This window comes from Silurus aristotelis (assembly GCF_946808225.1).
Source record: "Silurus aristotelis genome assembly, chromosome: 3".
Taxonomy (NCBI): Eukaryota; Metazoa; Chordata; class Actinopteri; order Siluriformes; family Siluridae; genus Silurus; species Silurus aristotelis.
This window is the reverse complement of record NC_139576.1, coordinates 26716128-26738387: the sequence shown is the minus strand read 5'-3', so window position 1 is coordinate 26738387 and position 22260 is coordinate 26716128. Positions and strand designations below refer to the sequence as shown.

Below are 22260 nucleotides of genomic sequence, written 5' to 3'. Positions count from 1 at the left end.
TAACAAAAAAAAATATTTTCTTGACCTGACTTTAGGAAGTGGTGACTGTACGTCTCCTCTTTTACATTCTTCCTCAGGAATCTATTTATTTCTTACGACTGATTGCCTTGGTGCTAGAAATACGAAATTGCACACATGAACAACGACCTGGTTACATCCAGGTCACCAGGACTGTAGTTTCCTCCTGGTTTATAAAAGCAAAGTGAAGATGTAGTGATGGCTATCGTCCATGGATTTTCACTCCATGCACAGACGTTTCTCTGATTGCAGCTAATTACCAGGCCTTGGGATGTTGTTTTTTTCTGAGTGCTAAGACAAGCTAAGACAGGCTGGGTCAGGCATGCTGGAGAAAGACCTTTAGCTGACAGGTTCCTTTGCCATAACATATGGAAATTTGATATGTAACACAGGAATCATGTGACTTGAGCAGTAAAATTCATTCTTTTTTTTTAGACAAAAGATTTGTAGTGTATGGTTGTAAAACAGTTATAGGTTGAAAATATCTTTTAAATTTGCTTACAAATTTGTGTATATTCAAATGTTATTTACTTCTTAAAAAAAACACAGTTAAGAAAAACGACGATTTGAGATGATATTTGAAAAAGCATTGAACTGCAGTTTATTAATAAAACAGCATTTTAGGAATATTTGAAACTTAAAAAAAAACAAAAAACAAACAAAACAAACAAAAAAAAAAAAAATATATATATATATATATATATATATATATATATATATATATATATATATATATATATATATATATATATATATATATATGTATATGTATACACACTTTTTTTTATACTTTTTTTAATAATTTATAATGCACTATTTAAATGATAGTTTGATATAGAACAATATGAAATCAGAATGATATATATATATTTTTTTTGCTAGTTTGTTGTCTTATTTCATCAGCCAAAGAAAGTAAAAATAAGCACTTATAACTGTCACATCTGATTTTGTCTCAGGGATAATACCCACTGTGTTCTTTTCTACATTTGACATGGGCACTTTCACTTTTACTAATGCTCCATTCATGGTAAAAAGCAGAAAAAAGCAGATTTTCAGACCTGCTATTATCTATGTAAAGAGAAGTTTATTATGAACAGGCTGCAAAATGATCTGAAGGGTAAATACAAAATGTTGTACAATACAGTAGATTAAAGTGCATTTCCATTCATTTATTTGATTGTTAAATCACTTGTTCTCATGTTACCCATAATATCCCAATATATATAGTCGGTTTAGTCTCATGGAAGTAATACAGGGCGCTAGTCTTTTTATTCTGATGTGAGGTTAAATAAGGACATGGGCTCCGTAATTTATTTTCTCAATTTGCTAATTACTTGGAGGAATTATAAACACAAGCTTCCAAGTGGTCTTTTTATGTTAACCTTCCAGCAAGAAATTTTTCAAACTATACTATATAAAAAAACCTCTCTAATTAGAGAGTATTGCTTAGTCTGCATTTGTCTGAGTGATCACTCATACCTTTCAGGTAATTATCAGTTATAGCCTGGGTTGAAGCCCCGAACAGGATGCTGGCGAATGTAAAAGTAAAGCGTCATTACAGAAATTAAAGAGTACATTGCGGTTTGGTGTAATTGCTGCAGATCTCTAGCATGCTGTTGGATATATTCCGACTTAATCCAAACGTATGTTATATGATTTTCATGCCTCCACTGTTGGGTATAAATTAGGCTTTCTTCTACATAGCCCATTGATGGTGAAGGCTTTGGGCTACTGTCCAAATTTTAGTACACACAATCCTTGACACTTAGACTTGTTATTATATCTGCTGGCATGTTTTTTTGGACTGTGGAACGAAACTAGAGCATGTGGAGAGAACTAATACAGAAACACATATAGATGGTAACCTGAGCTCAGGATCGAATCAAGAAGTTGTGAAGTAGCAGCTGCACTTTTAATGCTATAAGAATGTATATAAAATGAGAATGAGACATAACATTACTGGCTTCAAATAAGCATTTCTTTGCCTCTTGCACATTTCACCAGATCAAAAAGTACTGTATTATGAACAATGGCATTTGCAGAGTTTTTTCTTGCTGATTTTCATTATATGAACATTTTAAAGTACTTTTTGTATTCACTCTAGCCAGTCAGTTGTATCCTAACAGTAACTGTGGTATATTGGGGGTATGATATACATTTCCTGGACATTTAGGGGACAGCGTTAAGGAATAACATATCGACCTATTCATATTATTATTATTATTATTATTATCTTTACCCGCCTTTATATATTAACATTTTCAGGTCCATATGCTTGCCAGTCTTTTATTGCATTAAAGTCTGTCAGGAAGCTTGCTTTTGCACCTTTTTGGCACTTAATGTTCTGAAAACAAAAAAGACGTGGAGAAAGAAAGGAAGGAAAAGAGGTTGGGGAGTTTACAGCAGAAGACACACATGAACGGAAAACGCCCAGTCTGGAGCACAGGAAACTGGAGCTGCTATGCCACCGCCGTAGTTCAGCTTGACTAGTAAACACGCTGGGGAATGACGTGTCCCAGTGAAGGGGCTCCAGTAATAGTGATCTGTGGGAAAGAGGTGGAATGCATGCTGGGAAAGGTCACAGAGAATAGGTCCTATGAGGGAGTCAACATATAGAGCATAGGGATTCCCATCCATAGACATACCCGAGCCATGAAGTGATTTGTTACATTTTCACTTGAAGAACAAGCCCATTGTGAGTTGAGGTTATGAATGGTGGTGACTGTTATGGTTCATAAATTTTTCTGCATGGAGAGGAAGGAATTATGTGCAAGTAATACTTTCCTAAGCCTTTTGTCATTGTGAAACTGATTGGATGCACGGCTGCATGTTTGGACACAAGTATGAACATTGGATGATAATGATAATAATAATAATAATAATAATAATAATAATAATAATAATAATAATAATAATAATAATAATAACACTGGCAAGGGAATACTTTATATAATATTATATAATCAGGTCAGAATATGTGTATGCATATTGCTGACATTTTGTATATTGATTTCATTTCATTTAATAGTAACAAAGAGTTTGTTGTAGGGACCTTAAATGCAGTCTTCTAGGAGTTTGCCCTTTAGTCTTTTTAATCTGAGATGTTTTAAAGATTAATTCAACTTTACATTACTGACCATACATTGGCCATAACTGACCATACAGACCATACAGTGTTCATTCATTGGCTGGCACAGGAACAGATTTTCGTTGGATCAGTTTTCACACTGCTGCATCTCTGTATTAGTACATTTGGCATGTTTTTTCATTTTCTGCAACTGTTACCATTGATAATTTTCTCAATAGCCATTTGTCATCATGCCACGAGACTCTGGCATGAGGGTGAGGTGCTGTTTAGCATTTGTTCATGCCATTCCCACATTATTCCTCATGGACACCCCACTTATTTTGACCATGTTTCCTGGTTAAATGCTTGAGAAGAGGAGGGAAAATCGCAGTTGTTTCTCAAGAGCCAAAGCGGGTCAAGTATCTTGTGCGTAGGTTTTCCCACATAGTCACATTACTCATTGTGTCTTCCTCTAGGTCAGTTTTGAACTGAACTAAAGTGCAGGAGTCAAAGGCTTCCAAGATTTTCCATCTGTTTTTATTTATTTATTTTCTAATTTAGGCAGTGTATGTCAAATAAGCTGGAAGTCCAGGCACTCTCAGTGTGACTGCTTTGAAATCAGATTATGGCCAGCTTTAGTTATTTGCGCTTGGCTAACTTGCATTAGAGGTATGTTTATAAAGGATTTTTGTTTCCCAAAATGATTTCTGCCTATTTAGTGGATGCTTCAAATGCTTTATCTGGTGATATTCAATTGAGAAACTCCTTTGTTTTCTACACTGCTTAACTTTGTAGTCTTATTGGCAAGCAAAAATAATAGCATTTTAGGATATAAGTATGGTATATTGAAATTAACCTCGAATACATGTTGGAAGTGCTTGCTTTTGGAAGAATTTCTTTTCCCCCCTGTGACAGTCATTGTCCTGAGCTGAGCTGACACATAAGATGGTCTCTGTTCTCAGACAGATGACATAGAGATGAAAGCCATAGCAGCCATGCATGCACACTTCTGATCATGTTTTGCAAGGGCTTATTTCCTCTACAGGCATATGAAACAACTAGTTGTTTGTCTTGTAATATTTCTCTAGCTCTCAACTCCCATTAATATGAGTCCTGTCACCAGATCTTGTGGACTTGTCCGTACCAGTCTGAACAGGATAGTCAGTCCTGGATCACTGTTTAACTACTCCCTGCATGGAGTGGAGAGTTGGGGTGGAAAAGTAATTGTAAGGTAGAGCCAAAGAGCACAATTTACATTGAACAGAGAGCAAGAGAAAAGGGTAGGATGAAAATAAATTCTGCACTGTTGGATTAAAAAAAAAAGGCAGGAATTCTCATCTCTACTCTGATGCATATGATTGACATGCCTAGTTAGTACTTAAAAAATGATTTATTATTTTCTAAGCCATCCTAATGCATCTTTGGTATAAGGTAATTGGAAAGGGGCAGCTAATGGATATTCCAAAATAAAAGAGAAATAATTATTTTGCAGAATACACTATAATAAAATCTATTCAAATGTTCAATATGCATACATGTAATAGTGCCAATCTGTCTTAGAAAGCTAAAAATAAAAACTTAAGAGTCAGAATTGATTAAAGACTAAATTTGCACAGTCCATTTAAACTTAGGGGGGATAGATTGTGGAATGTCTGTGCCTCTGTAAAGACTGTAAAAGTGAAAAGAAAAAAATTCTATCAAGGAGGCATTTGTCTCAGTCGCTCAAATCACAAGGACTCACAAAAGGAAGCCTCACAGGCGTTTTTGGCAAGATTATCTTTTAGCAGACACACTGTATCACTACAGAGACAAAAGAAGTAGGAGGAGCTAAGGGAGGGAAAAAACCCAATCCCAGCCCAATAAGGAACCAGCCCCCTGCACATTAGAGAGTTTACTCCTCCTCTGTACTTTTTCTGCCTGCTTTGAGGGGCTGAGTGTTGTGACTCCAGGGTGAGTAAGTGTGGATTACTGACTGAGGGCATGTTTGCTGCAAGACCCTGTGTGAGCTGCTGAAAGATCAGATGTTAAACAAGATGTCTTCGCTTGGACTGTGGCTGGGTGTGCTGCTGGGTCTGTTCATCGGGCACTCAGATGGATGGTTTTGGTTTCCTGATTCACAATCTGGAGACAAGAGCACTCAGGCACCAGCCAATGTGACTACTTTAGGCACAACCGTTCTGACAACCGGTCCATTACCTGTTTCAACAACAGTACCAACAACAGTAGTTACAACAGTACCTACAAAAGAACATCTGGCGATAGAAGACACAGGTGCTACTGATGCGGCTGTCCTTGCTACGGGTGAGGAGATGGGGAGTGGAGGGGGATCTAGAGTTGGTTCAGAGTGGAATGAGCAGCCAAATGCAAATATAGAACATGGTTCTGGGTTAGAGTCTGGATCCGGATGGTCTGTTTCTGGGTCTGGTGTTGAACCCGAATCTGGGCCTACGCTTAAACCTGTCACTTGGTCCCCTCTGAGGGAAAACCAAGAAATCAACAATGTGCAAACCAATTTGTCTTTTGCTGGGCATATCATGCATGTTCTTGCAGAGGATGCCAACTTGAAGAAGAATCTGACGAAGGCGGATCTCCATGAAATAGATGAGCATGTTGGCATTGCTGTTGGTCCAACTGGGGACCCTCTTACAAGTCAGTTAAACATAAGCATAAACATTTCTTCTGAAATTGTCAGCAGTTATAGCAGCACGTCAAATAGAAATAGCTCTCATTGGCATGCTGAACCTAATAACACGACACAGTATTCTCATGAATACTTTGTCTCAAATGATTTACTAACTGTAGAAAGCAATCGTTCTTTCTCTGATAGTGGGACACCTACCACTGAATCCCCGCACTGTGTGTTGATTGATTCTGAGTTGCCATTTTGCCATAGTATGGATCATTTCTCGGTACCCAACTTTCTAAACCAGAGCAGTGTGAAGGATGTGCAGGCACTATTGAGTGAATGGGCTTTTCTCGTGCAGTCAGGCTGCCATTATGCAGCAGAGAGGTTTTTCTGTGCGCTGTCAGTGCCACAGTGCAGGAAGCCAGGCCTGTCCCCACAGATGCCATGCCGCAGCCTCTGCGAGCTCCTGATCGACAACTGTTGGACACTCCTGCAGAACAGAAGCTTCCCAGTGGAATGCAGCTCACTCCCTGAGGAGAGTGATGATGGCAATCAGTGCTTGTCCCTTAGTATCCTGAAAGGTAAAGGCGGGTTAGAATGCCATCTCTCTTTTAAGCCAATTAAAGAGATGCATTCTGAACCAGCGGCCACCTGTTTGTGGGTTGTGTCATTCACCTGTTTCAAGGCATTTTTTTGTTTATTTTGTCTGAGTTAGTTTGCATGCCTGAGTGTTTTGTGTTCCTGAGACGGGTGTTAGTGCATGGTGGTGTGGCCGTGAATTTTGAGAGGAAAAGCAAGAGTGCACACTGTGCTTTATTTTATTTTGCACATTTACTTCATGGATTTCCTCTATGCATGGCACAGCCTTACTAAACCTTTGCATGTCCTGGTGAATGTCTTTGTTTTTCCATGTGGCCTTTTCTGGAGTGAAAATGTCTATCATAATGTAATCGATAAACCTATAGTGTAATTGTTGATTCTTTCTGGGTAATAATTCGAATTAGGTCATGTTTAATTACATTTAAGTGTGCAAATAGGAGTTTCACTCATGGGGAGGGACCATTTGTGCCATGCAATATGTGTCTCTTGTGGCTATTTGGTGTTTAAAAAGTGAATGTTGAAATGTCTGTCCAGCAGGGACAAAGGGGTGCATGTACAAATGCATTCCTGGGAAAACAAAAGTGTGACTAATGGGCATGTGAAACAGTAATATCAGTCATTATACTGGAACAGTGTTTTCCATGACTTTATTCATGGAAATTACATACTTTCCAGAGAAGAGTATGTGAAGAGAAGTTAGTTTGTGAAGAGAAGTAAAGGCATTTAGTTCAAAACTTTAGTCTATAATCTTTTTTTTCACAAATTTCCTTAAATGTTCACATGATCCTCACTTAGCATCTCCAGCTTGATTATTCTTAAAGTTATTAGATGGTCCAAATTTTGGGATTACTTTGCTACAGCCATTTTTTATGTTCTCCTGCAGTCATGGGTCTTATGATTATGATCTGCTTGCCTTGTTCCAGAGGTACAGGAAGCATGATTAATTAGGGTTTATGGTTAAATCAGACCGTAGAGTTGTTTGGCAGTATTGCAAGATGATCCATTCATATGCATTCATATGCCATATGTGTCCAGTTGCATTCATAGCATTAATTGCATATTTTTTAAGTATGGCATTGTACTGCATGCATAATATTCTTTTTAATGGAGAATACAGCATTGTAACTGTAAATCTGGGTTTCTAGACCAATGCCTTAAATGTGGTAATTTAAAAAGCTGTATAAGAAATGTCCTTATAGGTATGGAGCATCTGGTATTACTTATTCAATATCAGGAGAATTTAAAATAGCAACCGTCTCAGGGCTGAGGGGACAATTATGAAATTTATTTCTGTAGTATTAGGCACTTTGTTTAAGGGAAACAGCATGCTGAACACTTGAAACAGTTCAGGAAAACCTTCTTGGTGGTCTACAGAGAAGTGTGGGTAGGATTTGGTTAACAAAACACTCAATGATGGAAAGGAATTCCATTCATTTATTCATTTCCAAGCTTGTGTTAGCTTAGAACTAAGTGAATTCCACACATTAAATGATTGATCTGTTTTAATTATAGTGAAAATACAGCACTTTATTTATTTTTTTTCTTATTAATAATCTTGTAGTGAGTTTGAATGAGACAGATAACATGGGCAACCTGTCTGGTTTTTAATGAGTCGAGATTTGTTAATGTTCCTATTCATTACCTTGTCAGTTTTACTCAGCTGTATCCCTCTTACATCCACACCCATGTCCAACTTTCACTTTTTCCCCAGGATTTTTCAGCACTCTTGAATATTTCAGGTCTTCTTTCGTCTCACACACTCGGTCCCACGCTCACACACCATCCAAATAAAGAGTCTACTTGTTCACACTTTTTGGCCTTCAATGGTCAATATATCAGACACATCCTGATATCTGTACTGACTGTGTCACAGTGTGTGGGAAATGCAATGCTATGCCAGTTTATCAACTGTTTAAAACTTCATCCTGTCAGTGGCTAGAGGTGGCTCAGTAGATGATGTGTCTCACTGTGTATCTTTTTTTTAAGCACCTCTATTTCTGGAGGATTTACACAGGGCTTTTTGGTGCTGTTTGAACAAATTACAATGCATGCATTGTGGACTTGTGTCTCACTGACATATTTCTTTAGTAGGAACCTAGATAAATGAATTACAGTGGGAATATTGTTGATTGAATTTGTTCATTTGGAGCAGGCCGGAATGTACTGACTGGAATACACTGCATCCATCCAGTTTCACTGTTTGGTCAGTTTGTGAGCTTACCCATCATGCCATCAGATATGGAAGTACATGGCTCAAATTCACCTCTAAATAAGGAGGTCATTAAATAAGAATAGCTTGATTGCATTTTTAGAACGTTTGCCAGAAGAGTTCCTAGCGCACCTGGTTGAATCTAGAGCTGTGTCTGGTCTTTTGAATTCACACGAAAGGGAGGTTTGTACTACCATGCAGGTCAAATCATGGCTATGGTTGTTGTGGTTTGCATTAGGCTGCTAGATTTTTTATTTTTATTTTGCTGAATAGAACCAGTTAAAGGTGTAAGAAAATGTCATATGCCTGTATAATAACTGTGTGAGCAGGATTTCCTGTTTTTCTGGGGGCATATTGGTAGAAAACAATTTAATTATTTGCAAAAACTGCAAAACATTTTAAAAATTGCAAACAAAACAAAGATAAAACAATTGCTTTAGGCCATGCTTACTTGTGGTTTATATTGGGATATAGATACTGATATGGATACAGACTTTTGGAACACTAAACATGTACCGGGTGCTTAACTGCCTCACACCATTTTTTGTTCTACGATCTAAGAGGGATCTTTTTGTTTTTGCCGATGCTTCACTGTTACTTTTCAATGCAAATCTTTAAAGGTATTACCGTGGACAGTAATTAAACAGAAAAGGTACAAGACAGAATGCAATAATTGTTTTTAGCTATTTATTTTGCAATTAAACGTCTTGGGTGAAGTGTTAATAGTTAATATTAATAGTTAATTCCCTTTACTTTTGAAATCACAGATTCCTAATTTTCCTACCAACATCTTTTTTGTACCAGAACCTAATTTGCTGGTTTAGAACGATTGGGGAAACCAATGGAGAAATATTGAATAATACAGATTAGGAGCAATGATTCACCGGAAAAGGGAATTCTTCTCAACTGTGACTGCCAGGTTGATGTGTAGATAATCGATTATATAGAACAGCTGATGTGTGGGAAATGGTGGCTGAGTGATTAGGGTTTCCAAGCAGCTGTTGGCCAGGAATGTTCAGCTGCTTATCATACATGGATTTCGGAAAGGATTTCATTTTTCTCTCACAAAGTCTGGGAACATTTTTCTTTTTTTTTTAATTGTGTCAGTTGTTTTTCTCTACTCTTCCTTGGTGGGCAGAGTGTGTTTGCTGATCAGTTCACAGTGTTTGGTGAACATAGGTCTCAATGCTGAATCACTCCACAGATGTTTTGCCAGAGGAAATGGACCTGAAGTTGGTTGGAGTTTCTTTCGTAATTGACCAAATTGACCGTGACACTTTATATGTTCAAATAAATTGTTCAAGATCCAAAGACACCTGTGCATATTGACATTAGAGTCACACCATGCAGTCAATAAATCTAGATCTCAAGCATTATGTTTTGGAGCATTGCTAAGGTCTTGTTTAAGGAAAATGTATGCTGTGATACACTGCCTGTCTATGATCATGGAAATGAGCTCATTTGTTGATGTCTATGGGTAAACTCTGAAAGCAGAACCAGCTACTTTCTCCATTACTTACTCACTCAGTAAATGTAACTGATGTGGGGATTTATATCAATCAGTGGCAATTGGTTTTAGTGTCAGGTTTACAGGTGCCAGAGGCATGCAAATTTACTGCTTTTTAAACTTGACTCAAGAACATGTTTATATATATATTTAAAAATGCTTTTAAGAAAAATTATGTGCTTATGTGGCCTTCTGCAGTCAGGATTTGCAGTTGGGTATTCTAGAGCTCTGTTCCTCAAACGGTGCCGAGCAACAAGACAATCAATCATGGATCAGATCTTTTCAAAGTTTCTTTATAAATGTAAATAAAGTATATATGTGTAGAAGCGTAAAGCCTGCAAGCGAATTCATTTCGAAGTTTGCTTTTTCTCCCCTTACTGCCTTCAGTAACTAATTTAGCTGTCAGAAATTTTGCGAGAAGCGAAAACTTCTTGTGCATGTCATTGTAATTAAATTGGTAATATTTAACTCTTTTGGGATTAATGAATCACCACTTTGTGTGAGAGAGTGGTCTGGCTGCTTGGATTAGTCGAACAAGCTTGTATTACCAGCCATTTTTATGGGTTTGTTTTTTTTTTCCTCAGGAAGTAACACTTATATGCAGCTGAGGAGCAGAAAAAGTGGTCCACCCTTTCCCAGCACATGTACATTACTCTTCTACTTGATGTCTTACAATGAGACAGTTCAGCAAACTAAGCAAAGAAGAATTAATTTCAGTAAATGGAAATAGTTTTCTAAAAGGTTGCTGATTGCCTGAAGTGTGTCTTAAATGCCAGAAACTTTAAAGTCACTCATGTGAATTGCTTTCCTGTGCTTCTTTGCTAAAATAACTAATAACATTTATCCCAAAGGTTTGGGGAGACTTAACATGAAAAAAATACATGGAGAAATCCATACAATATATGCTTTTTATAAACCTTTTTATCAAGTGTTACTGCTACAGACATGTTTTTCATGTTGTCAGTCTATTTGTTGTTTAACAAGCTTCCAATATTTACTGTTTACCAATATTTGGTAAGACTGATACAGGAGGATAGTATATTTAAAAGCTTTTTTTTCTTACTTGTCGTTTACTTACAGTTGTTTGGTGCACATCTGGAAAAAAAAGAGCCATCTTGTTCATTGACATATGCTAGATTCTTTGTGGTATTTTGCTAGCAATGTTGCAAGACATTCCAAGTAGTTTTTGCAACAGACTGGACTTTTATTTCCAATCTTTTTCGTCTACAACAGAAGAGCTCACTTGGGAGAAGGACATTGCTTTAATGCTTCTTTCTTTAGATATCTCTTACACAGCTTTGAATTGATAGAATGTACTTTAAAACTTTCACTTATAATGTTAGGAGTTCAGAAGGTGGTGCGTTTGTGAGGTTTGGATAAAACCTATTCAATTTAAGTGACAAGTCAGATCAGCTGATAAAGAGAAGGACTCAATAATAAATATAATAACTTGAATAAATGTGGCCCATGAGTTCCCACCGCAGTAAATCAAAGTGTAATCATAGAGCTGTAAATTGCAACCTTGCTTCACAGTCCCACTGGGGTCTCCAGACTCCATTTTGAGAACCACTGTGTTAGAAAATCATAACACAAGGAAATGGCTTTAAAACAATGAACACACTTACAGTACCTCTTATAGAATTTTAAAGATTAGTACCACATTCCTTTTAATGGCTCTTGCCTGATTTTTGGTGACCCTGTGGCCATTATATAACTGAAGGTATAGTCAAATCTTAAAGTGGAATGACTGGTACATTGGCAGCCTTTGTGCTCATCTCTGGGAAAAGACATTTTTTACCCTGAGGGTGTCTCTGAGTGTGACTTAATTCCTTCAGCCATCTGGATTCTGCTGTTACAATTTATCGCTTGCTGACAGAAAGGTAACAGTCAAGGACTCTTGTTTCCCTAAGGTGCTTGGGAAACTCAGACGGTCACTGACAGTCTTGTGCAGACCCTGTATAAGAATCAATCCTCAGAGTGTTCAGCTACTTGTTTGGCTCTTTACACAGGAGCACCTGGAGTTAAGCATTATCCTTTCAGGGCTTTTCGGGTTGGTTATTTTTGTCCTTTTCTCCTTGTAAAAAAAAAAAAAACAACCTAGCCTTGGGTTCATACCCTGTACATGTGTCAGAGATGATTATTATTTTTTTGTTGTTCTTGTTGACCACCTCAGGCTTTGAGTGATACATTTTTACTTAAGGTTTTTTTTGGCAAAATCATACATTTACAGCATTTGGCAGACCTTATAGACCCTTAACATTTGAGGGTTAAGGGCCTTGGTAAAGGGCCCAGCAGTAGCAGCTACAGTAGGCAGAGCTGGGATTTGAACTCAAGACCTTCCGATGAGAAGTCCAGTGTCTTAACCACTGCTTTACCACTTCTAAATTACCCATCTTAAGCAAATTACAGGATACAGCCTTATATGCTTGTAAGCATTCAGTGATTTTTTTTTCAATATCAGTTAAGTTCTAGAATTATACAATCTGGTTTCATAATCTAGTAGTAATAAAACCTCATAAGTAAAATAGTGTTTTAAAGATTTCTTTCGAATTCTACTTAAAAACTTATTACCTACCAATATCCTTGTAAAACTATTGGTAAGAAAATAACATTAGAAAAAAATTATCATTTATGGTAAATGTGAGCATTTTGTAAATCTTAGTCAGCTGTTTCCTGTACAGTGTGTGCAACCGTTATCTTGTGTCTTGATGATGAATTGATGGTGCTTGTATGTAACAAAACATTCTGACAACCGCTATCTGTTCATAAACTCATCTAATTAGTCTTGCCCATGTCCATTTTGCTAGCCAACAGTTTGCTCAAACCATGACATTTAATGTGTGGGAAAATCATGCTTTTTAGATAGACATCTTAGACCACATGTTTTGCTAGCTTGTTTGTTGAACCGGCACTGAAGGTCATTAGAAAGCAATGGTATGATATAGCACTGTATTTTGGAAAAAATACTTTTTTCAGTTCAGTTGTGGTTTCTACGTCCTGCTTCGCACGCAATGTGTTACAAAAAGTGTGGTACTAACGTGTTGTTTCCAAATGCTAGCTAAAAACTTGTAGTACAAGTTGAGGTACAATGTTTTAAGAGACTTTGTAGAGCTTCATCGATACGTTTTAGCGTATTGTCCTTACGCATTGCATCAAGTGTCCATGTCTGTTCTTCTTTCCTGAGAAGCAAGCTACAAATAACTGCATAAACCTCTTTTCTGCAAACTGCAAACTCTCTTTTCATACAGAGCTACAGATAAACAGGACATTTTTGAGAAAACAAAAATGAGCTTGTAAACAGTAGAAGATTGTGACATTCTCCTGCTTATCTACATTTGTTACGCTATCAGAGAGTGGATGTGTTCTTTTGTAATTCAGTTTGCACTAAGCCTACAAACAATCCTGTTGAAAATAGAGGTGAAATAAACAAGTTAAGGCTAATTACTGAATATATAAACATTGATGTCTAAAAATGTTAGCGTATGTGTGATAAACTAACAAATGCAGCTCTTTAATACAAAATTCTTCCTACTCCTTTGCTTTCTTTTTTTTTTTTTTTTTTTTTTTTTTAATTTGGGAAGTCTTCCGAATTACAAATGCTGCTTATGTTAAGCTTTCTCCCATTAGGGTTGGTTTACGGTTATTTTAGAAAAGACTGTGTGGACAAGTTTGTTTTGTTTTATTTTATATCTCTCTTGATTTGATCCAGTAATCCTCCAAGGAAAAGTATAAGATGAGAATCCTCAGACATCTGGAATAAATATTATTTCCTATTAAGGCATTGAATTTTTCTCCCTAAAGGTTCCAGAACATTTATCTCATGGTGCATATGGTTTAAATAGTATAGGATGTAAAATATAAAGTGGAATGAATTGCATTGTAGGAGTTGTAATAATAGTAATATTAATAATAGTAATTATAATAATAATATAAAACACAATATACCACTACATGTTTGAGCAGGAAAGTGAAAGAGGTGGGGTTGTGGTGCATTTTGTACTTTAAAGCATGCTTTATCCAAAATCAACCCTGAAATGTTCCATTTAAAGAAATAAAAAATCTAATTGCTAATGTTGAATGAAGGCTGTGCGGGGATTACGCTATACGTAGACACGTTAATTGATTTAATTTATAGTTTTATTCCCCGTTATCCATGTTAACACTTTCAAGTACTTTCCTTTACAATCCAACAATCTAACAAAACACTTTCCTAACCAAGTCCTTCACTGCAACCCAAAATCGTCACTTATGCCCCTCTTTTCTATTATATGTTGTCTGTCATGTTTAATTAATCTCTATTTCACTGGTTTTGTTTTACAACAGAGAGAGGTGTTTCGCTGTCAGAGCTGATTGGTTACCCACTTCCTGAAGGTGTCACCAAGAGTTTTGATCCAGAACCTGGATTTGTGCTTGATCAGAACTCCAAGACCGGTCAACTAGCCCGTGTGCACCTGCCCACATCTTTTTACCGTGACTTTTCCCTCATGTTCAACCTGAAACCCACTTCATCCAAATCTGGAGTCATCTTCTCAATTACAGACACCAACCAGAAAATTATGTATGTGGGGGTGAAGCTTACAGCCTTGAAGGACGGAAAGCAGAACATTGTCCTCTTCTATACTGAGCCAGACTCTCAGACATCCTATGAAGCTGCAAGTTTTGTTGTTCCCTCCCTTGTCAACATTTGGACACGTTTCTCTATCAGTGTGTTGGATGAGCAAGTCACCCTGTACCCCAGTTGTGACTCTGAACCCCAGATTCTCCCTTTTGAGCGTTCTCCAGATGAAATGGATCTGGAACCAGGAGCTGGGATCTTTGTGGGTCAAGCAGGGGGAGCTGATGATGATAAGTTTGTGGTATGTTTGCTAATGCCAAGAATATCTTTGAAAAAATTACAAATAGAATGCTAATTTATAATGATTTTACATGCTTAATCACTACTTTGGTTTAACTGAGTAGTTATTTTGCTATTGTAGCTTTTAATTTCTCTCCTAAGAAACTGTGGTCTATTAAAGGGGACCAAGGAAAAAAGTATTTGTTCTACTATTGGAAAATCACAAGTTAAATGTCCTGATAATGTCAGAAGCTGTCTGTGGTTGGGAATCCTGAAAGGCCAAACTGGCTGTGCTCTCTGGGTGGGAGGGATGTTATTACTTTCGATCCAGTCAATCACAGACTGTTTGAGAGTCCATACATATGGAACAAGGTGGTTAGCATGTTCCCCAGAGTGTGTTCAACTTTACTGTGATGCAGAGTGAGCAGCAGTTAGAAAAGATGCAGTGGCTGTCTCCACATATCATGAAGGAAGTAAATGCTAGACTCCAGCCTCCCTGGTTGGTAACTTTCATATAACAGATGAATGCTAGATAAATGGATGGAAATGGAAAAAGTCCAAATTGGATGGAAATGGGGAAGGAAATTTAGAGAAAAAAACTTTTCCTTTATTATCTTATCCTAGGCAGAAATATATTTTTTCGCAATTTTTAAACATTTTAAAGATAGTAGAATGTTTTTATGAACCTAATAAAAAAATGTTGCACTTCACTCCAGAACAAGGAACATAGATCATGTAGAGTCATCATCCAAATGACCTTTTGTTGTTTTGAACATGGTCTGACTAACTGTTTCTTATCAGCCGGTGGGAACCATGGGTTACTATAACTAATTATCAAATCGATGAATATATAACTTCTCATGTCATTGGCATAAATACTAGTAAACCTATTCTAGCAGTACATTGGCCTTCCATTGGGTAAAACAGGGATTTACTGTATATGTATTTGCATTTGCTGATTCTATGACCCCTGTTACTCCTTTGAGAGTGAAATGCAGCAATATATTTTCTATTAAAATTGGACAACATATTTTTTTTATAAACAATAATATAAAAATTTAAATAATTTCATGACAATGTTTTTATAATGACAAACTAAATACACTGTAATCATGGAATCACCCAAATCCAGTATTTAGGTCAGAGCTATCCTACTTAAACCTCTTTATCGACCACATCATGCAGTGAGCTAACAGAACTGTAACCTTTAAAAAGTTAATATATTTAAATAGATTTACTGGGTAGCTTTACTGTATATCCAAGTGCTACTTTTCTATTCTTTAACATAGACTCCAAAATATTGAAGTGACTCTAAAAATGTCATCTTGACCTTTTACAAGGGAGTGGGACCACACCGAGGCTGGATGGTTCTCTGCCTCCTACCTATTATCCATGGTAGCACTGTCTTGTTGTCTGCCCATAACCATAGTGAGGCGCCCAGACCAGCAGGAATGCTTCACTTTCAGTGCTGGACTAATGGTTCACAATAGGCATTCATGAGCAGATGGGTGGGATGCGCTTCGACATGACTCCTCTGATCTCGCCGTGTTTCATGTGGTATAGGGAGGCCTTTTACAGTGACTTCAGTAATGTCTTTGTAATGAGTCACCCATTATAATTACAAGCTTCATTAAGCTAGATATGATTACATCTTTTTGTTCTTATTAGAAGTGCGTGCTAATCGGCATATCGGTGGGTTTGACGAAGCTGAACTAGGACTGCAGATGTGTGGAATTTTCTGTAAGGGTCTCGGTGCACCACAAAAGCTCCATTAAGGTGTCATAGAGCCCCTTTTGACTGCATTCTTAAGATAAACCTTTGACCTCAACCCTGGTCATCAAGTGTGAGAGAAATCTGGTTACTCATGAAGATACATTTCTGTTAATGTCATTTGGAAAAGCTCTTATTGTATGCTTCGGGGTAGATGGTAGTCGAATTTGCATTATATTTTGGTATCCATTTTAAATAAAGGTCATAGAGGACACAGACTATTCATGGACTATTCTTTTCAGTTGAGTGACAGCAGGCTAATTGTTCAATTAGAGAAAACCAGGGGGAATCTGATATAGACTGCAAATTGCACTAATACACACAGATGCTCATTTGTAAATGTCTGCCTTTCAGGGTATTATTGGAGATCTGAAGGTGGTCAATGACCCTCGTGCAGCTGAACGGTATTGTGAGGAGGAAGAGGACGATTCTGATGGAGTAAGTACCAAAGAGCTGCTTCTGTGAGCCAGAAGGCCAATAATCACTTCCTTTCTCACTTTAAGGGATGATCTGATTTAGATTACACTAGACTAAATTATGTGCTTAGTGAAATTCAGTGGGTATTTTTTAGACTACAACCAGACTTAATGCGTGTATGGGAAAGCAGCCCAATGCATCAGATCTTGAGCAAATTGTTCTGACTAAATTTCTGCCTCCGGAATACATTCGAATATATATATATATATATATATATATATATATATATATATATATATATATATATATATATATATATATATATATATATATAGTTGACAGACAGTTGTGGCACAAATTTTAACCATAGCCCTGTTAATCTTTATATTAAAAATATTACAGACACAGTCCAAACTTTCTGGTCTCATTTTTTAACTTGAACATTTTCAATCAGGATTTTATAGCGTCACCTGCTAAACTGCCACTTCCCCATATATATAAATTAATATAAAAGAAGCATTGAAAACTTTCTATTTCTTTAGGGCAGGGGTGGGCAATTAATTTTACAAGAGGTCACATGTGAAACCTGAATTGTGTCAGAGGGCCACACCAACGATAATATTTTAGGGCTGCACCGAAATGAAAAATCAATTCAAAAGTCAATGAAATCCATCATTTTTTGTGTTATGCATTTTGCCTTGGCACCATCACTGGAAAACTTTCCTGCCTTTTCAAAAACGTCCTCTACAGACGGAGTGCGCATGCTCGGATTGACTTTACTTTTCTGCGCCGCGTTCTTCTCATATTTAGAAGGCAATCGGGATGTTTGGATTTCAGGTGATAAATTAAACCCCGATGTGGAGAAACTCTTTGCAGATACACCCCCTCTTGAAATTTCAGCATTGCATGTTTTGCAAATCGCTCTCCGCACACCGCAGACATGTTGCTCTTATCCAGATAACCGTGTGCTGCTGCGCTTTTTTATTGCGTCATTACAATTGTGTTTCTGCCGTGTTGTTTCGGTGATTTAGGTATTTCGGCCGAAAATTTTCGGTGCAACCCTGTAATTTATGATTGGCCTCACGCGGGCCGGACAGGGACATACAAAGGGCCGGATGTGGGCCGCGGGCCGTAGTTTGCCCAGGTCTGCTTTAGGGTAATACTTTCTAAAAGAATGAGACCACATGGGATAGTTGCAGGCAAAGATGGAACCTTCATTTCATATTTGGAATTAGAGAATCAATAAAAGGTTTAATAAGTGATGCAGGACTTTTCTGAAATTATTGTGGTCAGTGTGGATTTAAACTTATCTTAGGGCCCAAATGAGGCCATTCAAGAACACAAATTTTTTACTTACTGTACTCTTTGCCTGGCTCCTTCCAGCAGTGGTGGAAAAAAGGAATTACAGATGGAATGTAGTTCTGAAGTATTTAATACACGTTTTGGGGTTTATATTAACCAGGGTCTACATTGTAATGCGCTTGTGCCCTGATAGATATCAGCCCTGTGGCTGGTAAACCATGGAAATCACTCACATATTTCAGAGAGAATGGTTTGCCTGCAGTCCTGTTTCCACACGGTGAAGTCTTAAGCACCAGTGAAAAAGATTTATTAGCCTGCAGAAACGTGCAGAACCTCTGGCTTTTGAGATAACATCAAGATAATAAGATAATAGTGTTAAAATGAAGTTAAGCAATGAAATATTTCTCTCTTTCTCTCTTTCAGGCCTCGGGCGATTATGGAAGCGGTGATTATGAAAACAAGCACACAGTCTCGGTATTGTCTTCTTTTTATTGTTGAATTTTCCCTAATCCATTGTTTATGCTGTCTTTGTCTCGGTAACAATGAGCCATGTGTCCTCAAACTTTCACAATCATTTCTCGCGATATGTAATGTTCCATACTCAAAACATGGTCAGAAAGCAGTGTGGTAATGTTTCCTCTAGTTCTCCTGCATATGCCATGTAAGTTTTGGCCAGACTGTGATTTTACAAACTCTTATCTTCTGGAGGGAATCCCAGTCAAACATTGACATCTGGGACCAAGTCTAAGAGTTAAAAAACATCCAGTGCCTTCCTGTTTCACATTCATTGGGCCATATTAGGGTTAAAAATTAACCTTTAGTCTGATAGTCAATGCTTCTGCCTGAGCATGCTGGATACAATTACAGATGAGGGAAAAACCAGGTGGCTCCACTGGACTGAAAGTGCAGGTCTTTTCCCTCTGCCTGGGATTGTGTTTTTACCTAATACACTGTTTTTTCCATTAGTGTAAAGTAAAGGAACATATTGCTCTAGGAGGGGGATGTTTTGGCTTCCATGCTCCTGAATTAAATAGGTCTTGAGGTATCAAACTCTTGTTTTGAAACTTATGCTGCATCACAAAGACTTTGCCTTTCATTGGCAACTATTTATTAGGACTATAAAAATCAGCATAAAATGTCCTGAACACCTGTTAGGAAACACAGTGAGCAGCTTCATTCTTTTCTAGTCCTCCTACGGCATGCAACGGGTTTAAACAAGCTCCTAAAGAAAAGGCGAGGAGGTGGCGCAAAGCAAATTTTCCATTGTGTTCAGTGGAATTTGTTCCTGATTGATGGTCTGTTCCTCTGGGGCATTTTCCCTGCTTGTTTCACAGTGGATTAAGATGTATGATGGCTTTGTGTTATGAAGCATTTCTGGGGTAAAAACTCCCAAAGCACACGAACTCTTGTAGCTACATAAGCATGAGTCTTTTATCCACAAACTGATTTATCTATTCATATCTTTTTCTTTTTTTTTTTTATTTCTGCTAATAAAAGATTTAGTCTTGTGACTCCTGTGCAAGCACAAATTTGTTCCAATTAAGTTAGTGCTTTGAGCTTGAAATATGATTTGCAGAATTGCAAATGGTTATGGTTATTTGGCATGCAGGTCAAAAGGGGTCAGGGGTTCTGCTGGGTTTCAATTGGCATGAAATGAAATGTCAGTGACCCCACTGCTCCCTCACGGAGTGTATAGATGCATGGAATGGAAATCCTGCCCTTTTAACAGTTTCACTAAGCTTTCTAGGATGAACAAAATTCAGTCTGTGGAGCAATGAGAAGAATGTGTACCAACAATAGGAGAGTCATATTTCCACCCTGAAGCAGGCTTTGCAATACTTATCCTCCCCTACTGTCATGTGCTGAGCGCGAGTTAACGATTTAGAAGCGGAGTTGTGTCATATGTCATCTCTGCCTTGTAGCAGTAAGGAGGACTCTCCCACACATAGAGCAGTAGCTGTGATGGCAGATGTACAGCAGCTTCTTTTTCTCTTTCCTTCTATCTTCTGGTAGATAGAGGTGTGAGGCCCTAGGCCTCTTTTACCATCCTGATCACTCACTTCAGGCTAAAATACACACTGTCAGTATCCCATAAAAGCAACTCTTGTCCTTTTCTGTGTTCCATCAGGAGCTAAATCTCATTTCAGCTGTTTGAACTCTCATTTCAGCTGGGAGAGTGTCAGAATTAAAATAAGGTTGTGCTGTTGTGCTATGAATAAGGCAGTGAATATTCAGGGGGAAAAAAATGCATAGAAGGATGCTTTAAAAAAACAAGAAATTGTGCATAATAATCATAAGCTTCATATTTAATCCTTTGCCTGTTACCAGTCTTGGTTTAGGAACATAAAGGTACAAAAATCAGCCCGAACTATAGCTAATATTTAACGAATTATAAAAATAGAAATATTTTTATAACAAAGAAGAATATAATTATCATTGATCCACATTTATTTAAGGAGTCTCTAGTGCCAGTGCTCTCTGTAATAAGTAATGTGTAAAGCTTTCCGGCTCTACAGAGGGGGTGACGTTCCCCGACTGGATAAAAAAAACTGCGAGAAATTATGTAATAATTTGCCTTGATGGATTTTTGTAATCGAATTGCTCGAATTACTCAAGGAATCATTACAGCCCTAAACTAAACCCATGTAGTGCATTTAATTGTCATATTACATTAAAATGCAAATATATCAATAACAAATCATTAATAAAAATATATGAATCAATTTCAAATTATTTAAAAAAAAAGTTTGCCTAATTCCGAATTTATTTCTTGCAGTTGTGACGTTATTTTGTGCAAACATCGTTTAGTTTGATAACATGCGATTCTATTAATTGTCGCCTGTTTAATTTTTAAGGTGTAAAGTTTTCTGGGGGTGACGCTGCCCGACCGGCTAAAGAAATGTCGGAATTGCGAGTAAAACAGTCACAATTGTGAGAAATAAAATTGCAATTAAGAGAAATTAAGTTGCAATTAGCCAAACATTTTTTTTTGTGTTTCCCTGTCCAGAGCTCTCCAGAGTTTAGTGGGTGGTGCATCAGTAATAATAGTCCGTGGGAAAACACACTGGTCTGTGTGAAGTTAAATGGACTGACCTAAGCATTGAGGCAAATAATTTGACTCAATGCATTTTTGTATTCGTATTACTCAAGTTACTCGAGGAATAGTTTCAAGTCCTATAGTTTATTTTTAATTTTGTAACATTTATTCCATGACATTTTAAACAGTTATACATCTGAATTACCAAAACATGCAGAAACATGCAGTAACCAGCAAATAATGCTTCCAAACAGTATTAGAGATACTGCACAGTTATATGGTATAATATTGTATAACAAAAATAACAGTATCTGATCAAAAAATTTTACTTTGACTTTGTGTGATGTTATACAGTCGTATGTAGTTTATGACTAGAGTTAATTTTTCCTTTTGTATATTACTATGTAGACCACAAGTCAGCCTTCCATTCCTTTACAACAGCCACCAGTGATAACATCTCCTGTCGTAACAGTGAACAAGGATGTGCTCAAAGGTGAGTGTGTTTATGACCTAAACCTTGGCCTAAGAAAAATGTAAAAAGTTAACCTTTTTTATGCCTTTAGTTTATGTTGTGTAGTTTGTGTTATTAACTGTATCAAATTATATAATATTTGTTATTAGATCTGGGCACAAAGATAGCAATAGTCTTGGATGGCGTTTATTAAATGCTTAGATATGACTTGTCATATCTAAGCATTTAATAAACGCTATCCAAGACTATTAAATGCTTAGATATGACTTGTCAAATTTGAAACGTTTTTGTGGAGTGCATCTTGCTGTATGTTGCGCCCTCTAGTGGGCATGATATTTTTTCACAGCTACAGTGTGACTAATAGTTGCCCTGTTAAATTACTGTCACATAACACCACTAAG

The 22260-nt window shown here is 37.2% G+C and overlaps 1 protein-coding gene across 1 annotated transcript in view; it reads left to right on the top strand.

The window, feature by feature from the left end:
• The window catches only part of col18a1a (collagen type XVIII alpha 1 chain a), a 76957-nt gene that overhangs the window by 31966 nt on the left and 22731 nt on the right, over positions 1-22260 (top strand). The window contains exons 3-6 of the mRNA XM_083537482.1: positions 14351-14883; positions 16986-17069; positions 18774-18824; positions 21796-21880. Of these exons, the coding sequence (XP_083393608.1) occupies positions 14351-14883; positions 16986-17069; positions 18774-18824; positions 21796-21880 (753 nt within the window). The remainder of the gene's footprint in view (positions 1-14350; positions 14884-16985; positions 17070-18773; positions 18825-21795; positions 21881-22260) is intronic.